Source organism: Apteryx rowi, unplaced genomic scaffold, assembly GCF_003343035.1.
Source record: "Apteryx rowi isolate R43461 unplaced genomic scaffold, aptRow1 scaffold_85, whole genome shotgun sequence".
Taxonomy (NCBI): domain Eukaryota; kingdom Metazoa; phylum Chordata; class Aves; order Apterygiformes; family Apterygidae; genus Apteryx; species Apteryx rowi.
This window is the reverse complement of record NW_020451149.1, coordinates 1,401,532-1,414,192: the sequence shown is the minus strand read 5'-3', so window position 1 is coordinate 1,414,192 and position 12,661 is coordinate 1,401,532. Positions and strand designations below refer to the sequence as shown.

General features: G+C 44.0%; 2 protein-coding genes across 3 annotated transcripts in view; one reads left to right on the top strand and one right to left on the bottom strand.

Annotated features, from left to right (window-relative positions):
- Positions 1-2,967, top strand: part of RUFY3 (RUN and FYVE domain containing 3) — a 51,614-nt gene extending 48,647 nt beyond the window's left edge. For both annotated transcript variants that reach the window (XM_026090071.1, XM_026090072.1), the window contains exon 18: positions 370-2,967. In XM_026090071.1, the coding sequence (XP_025945856.1) occupies positions 370-513 (144 nt within the window). In that variant the 3' untranslated portion in view covers positions 514-2,967. The remainder of the gene's footprint in view (positions 1-369) is intronic.
- A 746-nt stretch (positions 2,968-3,713) lies between these two features.
- Positions 3,714-12,658, bottom strand: GRSF1 (G-rich RNA sequence binding factor 1; the record flags this gene model as incomplete). Its single annotated transcript, XM_026090109.1, has 10 exons — positions 3,714-3,851; positions 5,359-5,442; positions 5,663-5,798; positions 6,709-6,833; positions 6,981-7,141; positions 9,625-9,754; positions 10,751-10,891; positions 11,268-11,423; positions 12,360-12,507; positions 12,629-12,658. Coding segments are annotated over 9 exons (1,086 nt in total), but the record flags the coding sequence as incomplete, so codon positions are not given.
- Positions 12,659-12,661: the final 3 nt, after the last annotated feature.

The following is a 12,661-nucleotide window of genomic DNA, read 5'->3' as shown; positions in this document are numbered from 1 at the left end:
CATGCCAGTATGTTTAAATGGCTGCAAAATATACATGTGCATCTTTAGTGACAAAATGCTTAGCTCTAAGTTGTAACTAGACTGAGTCAATTAAAATTTGAATGGTTAATTATTGATAGCTTCACTACAAGGCTTCACCTACTCTTCTCTGGTGTAATAAGCTTTGCCATAGCCTGGTCCCTGAGCAAAGGAGCAAACTTAATCTTCAGAGGGAGCAAGAGTGAAATTTTTGAGTATCTTTCTCTAGTCCAGTAGAAGATTGGGTTGACTGAATGTTAGTAAGACAAAACCACGTTTCTCTATATTGTTTGTGTGTGTGTTTGTCTTGAGCATCCTCTTTAATTTTTCTGTCCTCTTCCTCCATTTCAGAATGTCTGCAAGAACTGCGGCGGTATCTTCTGTGAAGCTTGTTCAGCCAATGAACTGCCCCTCCCATCTAGCATTAACCCTGAGCATGTCTGCAACCCGTGTCACAAGCAACTCATCCGGCAGTATTCGACCAGCCCCTTGTAGGATGGGTGTTGCAGATGGTGGTGACCAAAAAATTGCTGTAGCTGTTGTTCGTCTCGAAAGCGTTAAAGGGAAATTTGAGGAGAAGACAGTGGCCTGGGTTCTGTGGAGGTCAGAGGGGGAGGCTGCTTTATAATGTTTACAGTCTCTTGTGGCTAAAAATGAACAGTCTGAGCCTTCCTAGTTGAAAAAGCTACCTGCTCTCAGACCTCAGCTTGTGCTGGGGAGAACTGCTTTGGGAGTTGCGCATGAAGTAGCCCTAGAGTGTGCCCTGGCACCTTCAGGGAGCAGTGAGACCAGGCAGCCCCAGAAAGAGTCGAGTGTGGGCGTGCGTGTGTCTGTCTGCGTGTACAAGTCAGGAAAGTTCTCTTCCTCAGTTGTGTTGCTTGAAGGCATGCTGCTGTTAAGGTTCAGTGAAAGCAAAATGGGAGCATTTTTTAATCTTCATGTGTGGCTGCACTTGAAGTACCATTTCCCTTTTTCCTGCTGCCTCTGACAATCTGGCTCAGCTGTGCTACTTCAGTGCCAGGTCTAAGAAACCCAGATAATATGCCAACAAACACTTTCTATCTGAAGTTGTTCAGTTCAGTCCTCTGGCCATGGGCTTACTATGCATATCAATATCAAAAATGAAAAAAAAAAAAAAAAAAGAAACCCTAAAAGTTCTTTAGTATTTTAGGGATTTGGGGGTGTGGGTGGTTAGGGTCTTTTTTGAAGCATGCACGATGTGAGAACCGACCTGCACTGATTTGATCATCGCAGCAGTCATGGAAGTGCCTTAAGACATCTCTGACCTTCCTGTCAGAGACATTCACTGTGACTCGATGACCACAAAATGGTGGTCAGACCAAAGGGCTGCAACGGTACTTTCTATCTTGATATAGTAACTGGAGGAATTTGATTTCCAAGTACTTAGATGCACAATTCTGATCACTAACTACACAGAATGTTTAGGGCCATGTCTGGGCACCTCTCTCCCTTGTGCATGTGAGAAAGTGGTTATATCTGGTATTTCACTATATTTTGTTAGATTAAGATGAAACTGGGATGAAGTCTGAATGCTTTTCACCTACCAGAAATTCTAATCTCAAACACAGTTTAATGAGGTTTTACAGTTCATGCTACATCTTTTTTTTGTTGCTGTTATCTCAAGGAATTGTGTTTTACTCCAAAAAGTGGCGGCTTCCTCATAAAGCATGCAGCAGATCAGAGTTTATTTGCTCTGTTTTATACTGGAAGCCTACTTCAGTCTTTAAGACCATAGAATGTTTCATAATCCATAGAAAACTGATTTATTTATATATATGATGTGGCAGTTAGATAGATTTGGTGTTGTACAAATTGTGTTGGGGGCAGTGGTTTAATTCCTCAAAAGGCTGGCTGGAGCTGCATTAGAAAGCTTGTCAGAGCGGAGCTTACTTACTGTAGGTGATGCTGGAGCTTGGACCAGGAGCTAGTTTCTTCTAGTTCCTTGCTGGACTTGGCATTTTCAGCCACCCAAGTTCTCTTCCTTCTCTTCGTGCCCTTTAGAGAGGGAGCATTTCACAGGGGGAACTTGTAATTCTTTTCCATGTTCTGCTCTTTTTTTCCCCCCATGGTGGTGTTACTGCCTGGATTTTCTTGCTGCTGTCTCTTAAAGTAGACTAGAAACAGTAAATAGTTTTAAAATTTAAAAAGCCTGGAATTCAAGTGCAGGCAAACACTGCTGTGAAGGGTGGGATACCATAGATGAATGGAGAAGATGCTGAATTTATTGGTAACAGATACTAACTTTGTGTACATATTGTACACATTTATGGGGATTTTTAATTTCTGCATCTGAAAACCAGTGTGACTTCTCTCCCAAAGAAATTCTGATCCAAGCAATTTCAGTGTTGGAAGATTAAACTGGAATCCCAGCACTTACTGTAAATAATTTTAATACTGGTATGTGCATGGAATTTTGCAGCTTTGATGCAACAGCTTATTGGTGACCTGTATGCTGCTTCTGACTGTCCCAAAAGGATCAGCCGCTGCTCTGCTTGCTTGAGGTGAAGACTGTGACTGTCTTCATTTAATACGGCAGGACAGTTCTTTAGCAGGTCTGTTTAAGTTACATGACATCTCTATGAACGAGCAGCCCTTCAGGGAGGTGCCTGAAGATCCTTCAAAATACAGCCCTGGCTGCTGTAATAGTAAGTGACATTTAAAAAGGTCAGAGCGAGACGCGTGTTTACTGTCTGTGTTAGCGCTTGCCTCTTTCCTGTTATAGTAGATGTCAGTGAACATCTCTACTTTTAAGCAAGTACTGGATATTATGCTTTGTGATGCTGCAAATGTTCAAGGCACGTTTGCTCAGGTACTGCTTGTAATGCTTGATTTTTGGAGTCACACCTGGAATGTTTGGACGGGGGAGAGCGGAAGGCAGTTTTTCTCGTGTTAGTTTTGTTCCACACATAATAAAATTTCTCATCTGTATCTTGGATCCTGAGCAATCCTTCCTTTACGCTGTGGCTATATTCTTATGAAAGTATTTCAAAACCCGTAACAGATGTACAAATGCTTACACAGCATGAGAGAAGTGTGGTAAGAGGGACAAGGTATTAGCTATAAAACACAGCACATGCTGACTTTTGTGCATTAGGATCTTAAATCACTTTGGTTTAGGTTTATTGCCAATACTGTTCTTCTGTTCATGTTGTGTATACTGTACCTCAACACTTCATTTGCAATAAGTTCTCCTGCTTGGAGGTACCTATCCACTTCCAAAACAAGTTACTGTGCGGGGGCTTTACCATTCCTTCTGACACAGAAATACATCAGTGAACGAGCAGCAGCAGACCCTGTCTCTGTAAGGGCCACTAACTCAAGGAACGACTCATTGTTCAGCTGAGATGCTAGTAACAGCCTTTAGCCACCAGGAGTTAGGACAGTGCAGGAAGCGACGAGACTCTCACGGGGGAGCAACGCTTTGCACATGAGAAGATCGTGTAGGTTTGAGAACAGTCAGACATGACTGCAGTGCCTGAATGTCCAGTCCCCTCTCAGAAAAGGCGTTTCCTCTGTAATAATTCTGCTTGAAGATCCTCTCAGGTCAGAGCTGAGTCGTTGCCCTCCAGTGCATGGCACCTCATGCTTCAGCTGAAGATCAGAACTGCCTCCATCCTGCAGCATTAGCTGTCTCACTGTTACTTTTTCTACTTTTGAAACAGACGATTTATGCAGAGTATGTCAGGGCAATTTATTACATGCTTTTACACAAATCCAAACTAAATTATTTTATACAGTTTATCTTTGCCACTGAGCAGTGACACCTGTACTTCATCTTTATGATGATAAGCACGGAATGTGTTGGCTTTGCCCTAAAAAGGAGGAGGAGAAAAGCTTTTTACTACCTCATTGCAGCTTTATTTGTTCTTTGCCTTTTTTAAATATACCATTGCATTTTAATGTAAACAGTTGTTTCCCATAAAGGAATTGTAGAAATTGGCAATATTAAAAGATCTCACCAAAAAAGGTAAGACAGTACAAACAGCCTGCAAGAGATGAGAAATTTTCTTGTGGGGTGGAAGGGAGGAGGGTTAATTCTGTTGGGCCCGAGTCCCTGCACACAGCTCAAAAGCAGTCCTGTGCGTTCCTGAAAGGACTCGACAAGGAGTGTTTTGTAGGACCGAGGTTGCAGCTAAGTGCACTTAAGGTAGGGGCATGCTGAATCTTTGCCCTGAGAGCTTATCCCTAGCCTGGGTTAAAAGCCAGCGCTGCACTGCCACATCCCCTGAGCTCCCCGTGGGCAGTGGCATGTGAGCTGGCCCTCCCCACTGCCGCTAGGCTAGCCCAGTGGGCTTGGGAGGGTCCTTCCTGTAACCTCCTCTCCCTCCCCTTTCAGAAGAGAATTCACAGAAGCTTTAGAAGTTGGCCAGGGACTTAGATAAGGGTCACAGGAAACCCTATTCCCACTGTAAATATGGTGTATCACCCTTCTTTTACACCAGGAAGGGCCATGCCATGTTTTCAGTAGGGACAGGTACATGGCAAGTCACCCAGACTTAACAGCAGCACAAACTTTCATGCTGCACTGTGCCTGCCATGGCCCAAGACAAGTGTCCCTCACTCTCAAACCCAATATAGCCTGTATTTTTTCACATAAACCTCACTGAGAGGTACACAGGCCATGTACAGGCCCCCCCCCCCCAAATGTTAAACTGTCCCACTACAGCCTTTCCCCTGTTGTTAATATTGCAACAAGCATTACAACCTATCTGCATTGAGAACAGGCCTTCTAACACACTTGCACGATTTAGAAAGAGCGGCTGGATTACAAAAATAAGAAAAACTGGAGAATGCTACAGCTGGCCAAACTGTTGCCCATAACTGTAAGCAACATTTCTCCCCAGCTGAAAGACCAATTACTGTCAATATATGGCTGTGGAAAACACTTAACCACTCTTCAACTTCCATGCCAGGAAATACAATAACATCAGAATCTTTTTACAAATCAGAACTAGGAGAGTTATTAAAAAAAAAACCAAACCAAACCCAAGACTTTTGTACATTCCAGGATGCCTCAGCTGTGGAAGGTGAAGCTTCTGTGTAGCTCTGCAAAGTCTGGGCTAGCACAGCAGCCTTGGCCAGCTCTGGCTGTAACCTCAGAAATGAGCTCCTACCTTTCGCCACAAGAACTTATTCTTGTGAAATCTGGATTCTTAGGTCAGTGTTCAGGCCTGATGCCTGACCTCTGGTGAGCAGTGATGATCAACTTCAGCCACTTATTTTAAATTACAGCCTTTAAGCTATTTGAAATATATGAAGTATCAGAAATAACAAATGTAAGAAAGATGCACATTTCTAAAAAGAGAGGGCTGCACTTACCAAATCTGCTATCATTCCACTGTCACTAGCAATCTTGTTTGACCTTTGGATGTTCTTTCAAGAATAATTCAATGGAGCTGCACTCTGGGGAACAATTTGAGAGAGGTCCGTTTGTGTTCAGTTACCTGTATATATTACATTCCCCTCTCTTTTCTAGAAAGCCAGTTTAGTATTACAGAGCAAATTGGAATTCCAGATTTAAAATGATCCTATGGCAGTGGGTTACCAGTAGCCAGATGGGATGTGCCCAAGCACCTGAGGATCTAAGGCTTATAGTTGTAACCCAGCCTTCCTTTTCACTTACGTGCATGTGACGCCTCCTTGGCCACTGCAGCAACTGCGTCCTCATGGCTCTCAAAATGAACATCTGCTGCTCCTGTGGCTTCTCCATGGGAGTTGTATTCTACCATGACCCTTGTGGGCTTCAGGGGAGCAAAAAACTGAAAAAGAGAAAGGAAAGGAAAAAAAAAAAGGGGAACCAAACATGGTGAGTTGGGTGAGCAGAGTCTCCCTGGATAAAACAACAAGACTCCAACTCCCAGGACTTCCAAGGGAATGAAAACCAGTAACTAACTTACCCTGTTACAGAGAAACTTGAACTTGATATATACATACATATATATATATATATATATATATATTTTTTTAACTAACAAAGCGTGTGCAACCACCGTGGTCTGAGCTCATTGGCTTGTTGTGTACTAAGCACTTGAGCAGCAACCCYCCCCCCCCCCCCCCCCSCCAGGTGTGGGTGAAGCTGATGCACACGTGAGTCCGCTGTGCCACGCTGCACAGCATCCCACCCTCTGGGCAGGTAAGCTCCAGGCAATGGTTTTTTTGACAAGAGTCATCACACAGCATCCAAATTCTGTACAAAACCCAAAGTCATTGAATGTATGTACCTTCATTCTGTGACTCTGTATGCTATAAAAGATATGCAGGTTTGATATTAAAAAGATTGTGAAATTTATTTTATGTGTGGTCAATTATTCAGAAATCTAAGTTTATAAACGGATGCTCAAATGAGAGTAGTGGATATTCAAGATACCCAGCAAGCTTTTATCCATTCGTATTTAAAGAAGGAAGTATAACGCTGAGCCCTAGAGAACCTGTCAGCTACTGTGCCCATGGTGTCACAGCGACCCTGGGGAGCCTGTAACCCCTTTAGCAGCCCTCAGCAACATGATGCCAGCTAAAGTTTCCACATACAGTCGACCTGAAACTAGGGAGCACTGAGGACTAACACAGATAGAGATAAATCACAAATTTTAAGCTACTTCTTCTGTACAGATTAATCAATTAATGTTGGCACTGACAGCCACCATCGTTCATCCTCTTACTGCTACTCACATTTATTATGTCTTGGGCGCTAGCTTGGGTAGGAAAACCCCTCACGTGGACAAAATGCTGCGACAACGAGGTATTCCCAGGTTCTGAAACACACCCAGACCTTTCTGTTACTTCTCTGTACAGTTCTGTAGAATTGAGCAAAAGCACCATTAGCACTTGCAATCATCACATCCCTCATGTGAAAGCTGTAGAAACGCAGGGTCATACCTGCGCAGACAGCGCGAATAACATGAAGGTGCCTCAAAGAACACATGTAACAGGGAAGGACTCACTGTTCTCTCTTTCGGCACTGGACCCTCCTGCGTCACTCATTCCTCCTTCTTCGAAAACTGATTCATGTTCTTTACCCGCTCTCGGGGAAGACAACATCTCTTTGTGATGCATCATGTGCCTTTGCATTTGATGCCTTCTACTTACATACACTTCTATGTATCTAGAATTAAAAGGAAAAGATAATGTGGCACGTGTGTGCCCTCCACAAAGCACTCCAGATCTTAAGGAAATATCATTACTTCAGGACATATTCCTAGCTCAGCTCTAGTTACCTACTAGATGTGAGAGTTGTGGTACGTAGTTACTATTTTGGGGGAACTGGCAAGTAACAGTTTTGAAAAATTAATTAAGTCACTCAGATTTATGAAGCCTTTTTTAACTTGAAATGACAGTCAGTCTCCTTTAAACCCACCCATTGTCAGACCGATTACCAGTTTTGCCTGGACAAGATCTTTAGTTGACAGCCTTTTAGAAAGCTCTTGTAGAAGTAGTAACAATCATTACAAAGCAAGGTTATGTTCTGCTGCAGAAATACAGGTTTACTCGCTGTGAAAAATGTTCTCTATTCCTTGCAGTAGCACGCATCCTTTCCAATCAGCCCTGTACATGAGCGAAACTGTTTCCCCCATGATGCACCCCTGCAAACTGCACTGACAACACCTGCAATTTCTACAACCCCCAAATTAAAAAAAAAGCCAACCCCAAAACAGGAGATTAATGAAACAGGCAAATACAGAAGCTGCGCAGGGTCGTACTAAATACCTCAGTGGCTCCAATAAGATTTTACATACCTCTATGAAATTAATGGAGTAAAATGTAATTGTGTGGGAAATTAAAGCTACAGATACAATACACCAACATGAAATGCAACACTAAGGGAATCTAGCAAGGCTCTTCCTACATTGCAAAAATAAAATAAAATAAAATAAAATAAAATATTAGCAGGTTTAGGCAGAGCATAAAATGGTAACACCTTGCATCTTCCTCTACCCGAGATGCCCTTATGCAGAACCTCCTATGCCAATCTTTCAGAGCCTTGGAAACAGCACCCAGCTTGTCCTTACATAAATGTAAGAGTAGCTCATTTCCATAGCAGAGAAGAAATAATGTGATGGAGAACACGAGAGCGAGAACATCCAATTAAGGCTTTCCTCCCTCCTAACAGGAGCAGCTATAGCAAGGCGAGGAACCCAAGATGCTGTCTGTAGAGCCCGACAGAGCTTACAGCCTAATATCCATGAGCCCACACTCCATAGTGTGCACAACTGATGGCAGTTTCTGGATACAATTAATAACCCAGAAAGAACAAGAGAAAGTTGACAGTCATTTTACAACCTACTCTGTTTCCTGGCTAATCTCACAGTAACAGAGATGTATAAACCCAGGTAGGCGAGTCTGCTCAGCCCTGTTCCAACATGACAAAGAAAAGGTTAATTGTAAATTGGGAGAGCAATTAATCCCCACTGGTGGTAGGGAGATGTGTCAGGTAATTCAATTATTGGGCACACCTCCAGAGGGGCGGTTTCCTTTTAAAATGGGGGAGAGACAAACAGGAAAGAAAGCAACAAAAGAAGGGAAGTGGGTACCAGTACCCTGTAAAAGAAGACGTATGGTTAGGAGAAATATTCTGCAACCTGACATTCAGAAAGAGAAGTAAGCTATCAAAGAGAAATCAAAACCCAAAGAAGGTAAAACCAAACCTTATATCCAGAGCATAGCTCATGACTCCAGGGAGAAGCTGCATGTGCTTCTACTTGAGAAAAGAGAGGACCTCAGGAGGGAAGAGCGTGGTGTAGGGGCTCTATGTTCTGTAGGAAAGTGTAAGTGGGGCTCAAGGACAGCCCAGACAGGCAGCGGAGTCGCTGAGGAGATCGGCTGCTGAGCAGTAGTCAGTTACGGAAACGGACTCAAGCCAGAGGGATCTGGTAAGTGGCACTTTGCATGACCGATGCTCCTGATGGAGATGCTGGCTGTGGCATGTGCTGGACTGAAGGAAAAAGCGAGGGTTGCCAGAGTGCTGGAAAGCATCTGGTGACATTGTGAAACCTCAGAGGTGAGGGCTGAGCGCTGGCAAATGCTCGCAGCGGGAAGGCGACCCTTCTGTAGTGATGCCTGGGCGAGCGCTGTCTATCTTTATAACTCCTCTTGGCTCTGACCACTGCCAAACCACTCACACAAGGGTCAGATTGGTTTCAGGTGTATTGCAAAAGAACAGAGATGACTTTTGATGGGCATGAAAGCCCCCCAACAAGCTGCATGTGCCAAAGGCTGCTCTGCAGTGCAGAGAAGCCCATCAAAAATTTTTCACTTTTTTGTGTTTTTTTTTTTTTCTCCTTGTGCTGTCAAAATTCTTCAGAAAATACCCCCAGAAATGGTAAAACTCATCTCAGAATATTTAAGAGGGCACTATTAGAAAAGAAATGCTTTAAGGCACAGAGTAACAGTCTGATACCACCCTGTGAGACTGCCATGGTTTCCAAGGGAATTTGAATCCAAAGGCAGAATCTTATCTAAGCCTTTAGCTATAGTATACAAGCATTACTATTAAAGTTTGTTGCTTCCTCTGGTAAGAGGCAAGCTCTAAGTTACACCACATGCTTTAGACCAGTTGCTATCTTCTGTTAACCAGAGCAAAGCACCTACCTATTCCCAATGTATTCCCTGTGCCTTAATAGGGCTTTAGCTGTCATTTCTGGAGCTGCAAACTGCACGTAAGCTTCTCCTGTTCTTCTGTCTCCCCGGTTAACGAAAGCTATGTCAGTTATGCTCAAACCTATATGGGGGAAAAAGGCATTTACATTGTCAGAGGAACTTGTGCCGTAGCCCAAAAAGACATCCCTTCCCATCCCCTTCTGTTTTAAGAGAGAAGCCAACCCAGCAGTTACCTAGTTCCAAAACAACTGCTCATGCTGGCCCAATACAGCTTTATTATTATTTATTTAGTTATTTATTAAGCCTAATTCTTTCTTTATTCCATTTTATCGTATTTTTACAAGTTAGTTTTCACAGAAGCCTCAATTGCAATAACTAATCCACATAAGGCTTCGAACAAGAACAGCAAATGAATGGAAGTTCTAGAGAACAAGTAAGTCCAAGGCACAAATACACCTGAACTAGAACTCCTTGCTCTGGTCACTTTTTTCATTCTCCTCTTAAAAATGAGGCCAAATTCAGTTAAGGTGTTGTTCCCTTGCCCCCCCACCATGCGGTATCTTCCTGGAGAGCTTGTAGTCCATGAAGTCACTACATCAGACACAATACAGAGTAAGATCTGTGAGTCTACCTTAATCAAAACTTACACCAACAGACTGGGCTGGGCCTCTACACTTACTTTGGATGGATTTTTTTTTTTTAAAAGCCTAGGTGTGTGGGTTTACTTTAATATTACCTTCTGCAGCGGTCTCCCTAAGCTTCCCAAGAAATGGAAACAGTTGCTCCAAAATCAAAGCAATCAAAGTGCAGAAAAATTGATGTAGATTCATCCCTTTCCTTATTCCCCCCCACCCTCGAAAGACTGCTGCAAATACTTAACCTAGGTTAGACCTCCAAAAATAGTCACAGGTAGTATTATAATCTTGCAGCTGAAAGCTTTAGATGCATTCACTTGCAAGGGGATAGTGACTTTTCGCAATGTTCAAGGTGCTCGTGGCTTCTTATGGTAGACTAGAGTGCTTTTGCAAATCTCATTTAGAGCAATGACAGCCTAGCTAAACTGAACTTAGAGCAGGAAATAAATCCTAACCAAAGAGCAAAAGTTAATCCGAGTTACCTGCAAAGAAATCTGAAATATCATCTTCAGTGGAGCTGAACGGAAGGCCTCTGAGTAGAACAACTCCATCATTAATGGCCTGGGACTCATGCCGCAGACTCTGCAATAAGCCTTCTACATCTTTATCGTGTACTTCAAACACTGCAGGGAACACACGCACACAATGTTTCCCTTCATGGTATGCAGAAGGTGGTACCCTGCAGGACCCTTCTTCTAAAGCAACATTCTTCCCCCAACCTTCATCCCATTTCCCCCCATTAGAGCTCTCTGCAACACCCCAAGGGTACCCCTCGCTGCACAAGTCACCTCCCCTTTTCCTCCCTGCCCAGCCTAGCAAAGTCTGACTTAGTGGTGCCTCTGTTGTCACTTTTGCTGCTTTCTTCCATTCTGTTCACATCCCGCATCTCGCTCCACTGTCCCCCACACATCAGCTTTACTACTTGTTTCGTTTTCAAGCAGCTCTTACTGACCTGAGCATGCTTTTCTTCCAATTTACATTCTGCCGTTTCAAACATACCTTTCACGTAGCGTGGGCCCATGTATCTCAAGTGCTTTTCCAAGGCTCTCTGGACATCTGCTTTTGATTCCAGCTCAATCAGGGCATCTCCCCTGCGTCTCCCATCCCTGTTTAAGAGGAAGTGTATGCCGTTCTCACCGTTTCGAATTCTACAGCCTAGAAATTAGGGAAGACGTGATACACAGAAAAATATGCAGTTGCATCAAACATGGGGGTGTTTTGATTCTAAATCAAACCGAATATTCTGTATAGAGCCATTTCTCTCAGCAGTGTAAAGTACTGTCCTGAAACAAAGGCTAGGAAGCTGCCATTTCTAACCTTAATGCTAACACAAAACACTCTTCACAGAGAAGAAACTGACTTGGCATCCGTTAGCTTCCACAACTGTATAATTGCATAATATATATCCTCATGCTGCTGGTGAACTTTTTGTTTCTGAAAGCAATTCTTTGTTTCAAAACCATTTCTTTAAATCTAAAAGAAATGCTATGGGGTCTTTCAGTCACTTATGCTCTGCCTGCTGGAAGCTCTTTCCTCTAGGAGTTCAAACTGACTTAATTTAGCTCGGCAGGTTATCAAACCATTTAAAAATCTGATCTGACAATCTGTTCTACTGTGGCAGGATGTATCATGATATTACAGAATGGAGGGATCAACCCTGCAAAGGTATGCAGCAGGCTATTCGTTAAGCTCAGAAAGCAGCTCTGAAATTTTAACTGGGAAGTAAACGCCATTCTTGCAGTCTGTTTAAAAGGGGGGGAGGGGGGAAGCCAACCATAACAGCATTCAAGCTGACCGCTTGGACTTGGAGCAATGTGCCTTTACAGTTGAAACGCTGATTAAGGGGAAGGCTTGCTCAAATACATATGAAACGCTCTATTGAAGAGTTAGCTTCTATAATGACTTCCAAACTACTGGAAGGTGACTGCATGTATTATAGGCATAAATGAGGCACAGTTTTGCACCAGTGTTAAGTATTCATCTTTTGCTGACTAACGATTTGCAAGAATTCTTTCTGCTAACTAATTACGAAACACGAGGGTCCGTAAGAGCACACCGGGCCGCCACCCTACACCAGATTAACCCCCGTACTGTCGAAGAAGGTCAGCACGTCCTCCTCGGTGCACGAGAAGGGGAAGCCCTGCGCCCTGATGAGAAAGACGGAGTCTTCGTTTTCCGCCTTCGGTGGCGGCGGCTCCGGCTCTGCCAGACGGCCCTCCTGAGGGGGAGACCCGGCAACCTGGCACCAAGAGCAGAAGCAAGGCGTAAGAGGAGGAGGAAGGCGGGCTCCGCGGCGCGCTCGGCGGAGCCCCCGTCCCGCCGCCGCCGCCATGTTGCGCCCCGGCCCGGCCCGGCCGTACCTGGCTGCAGCGGCGGGCGGCGGCGGGCGGGCG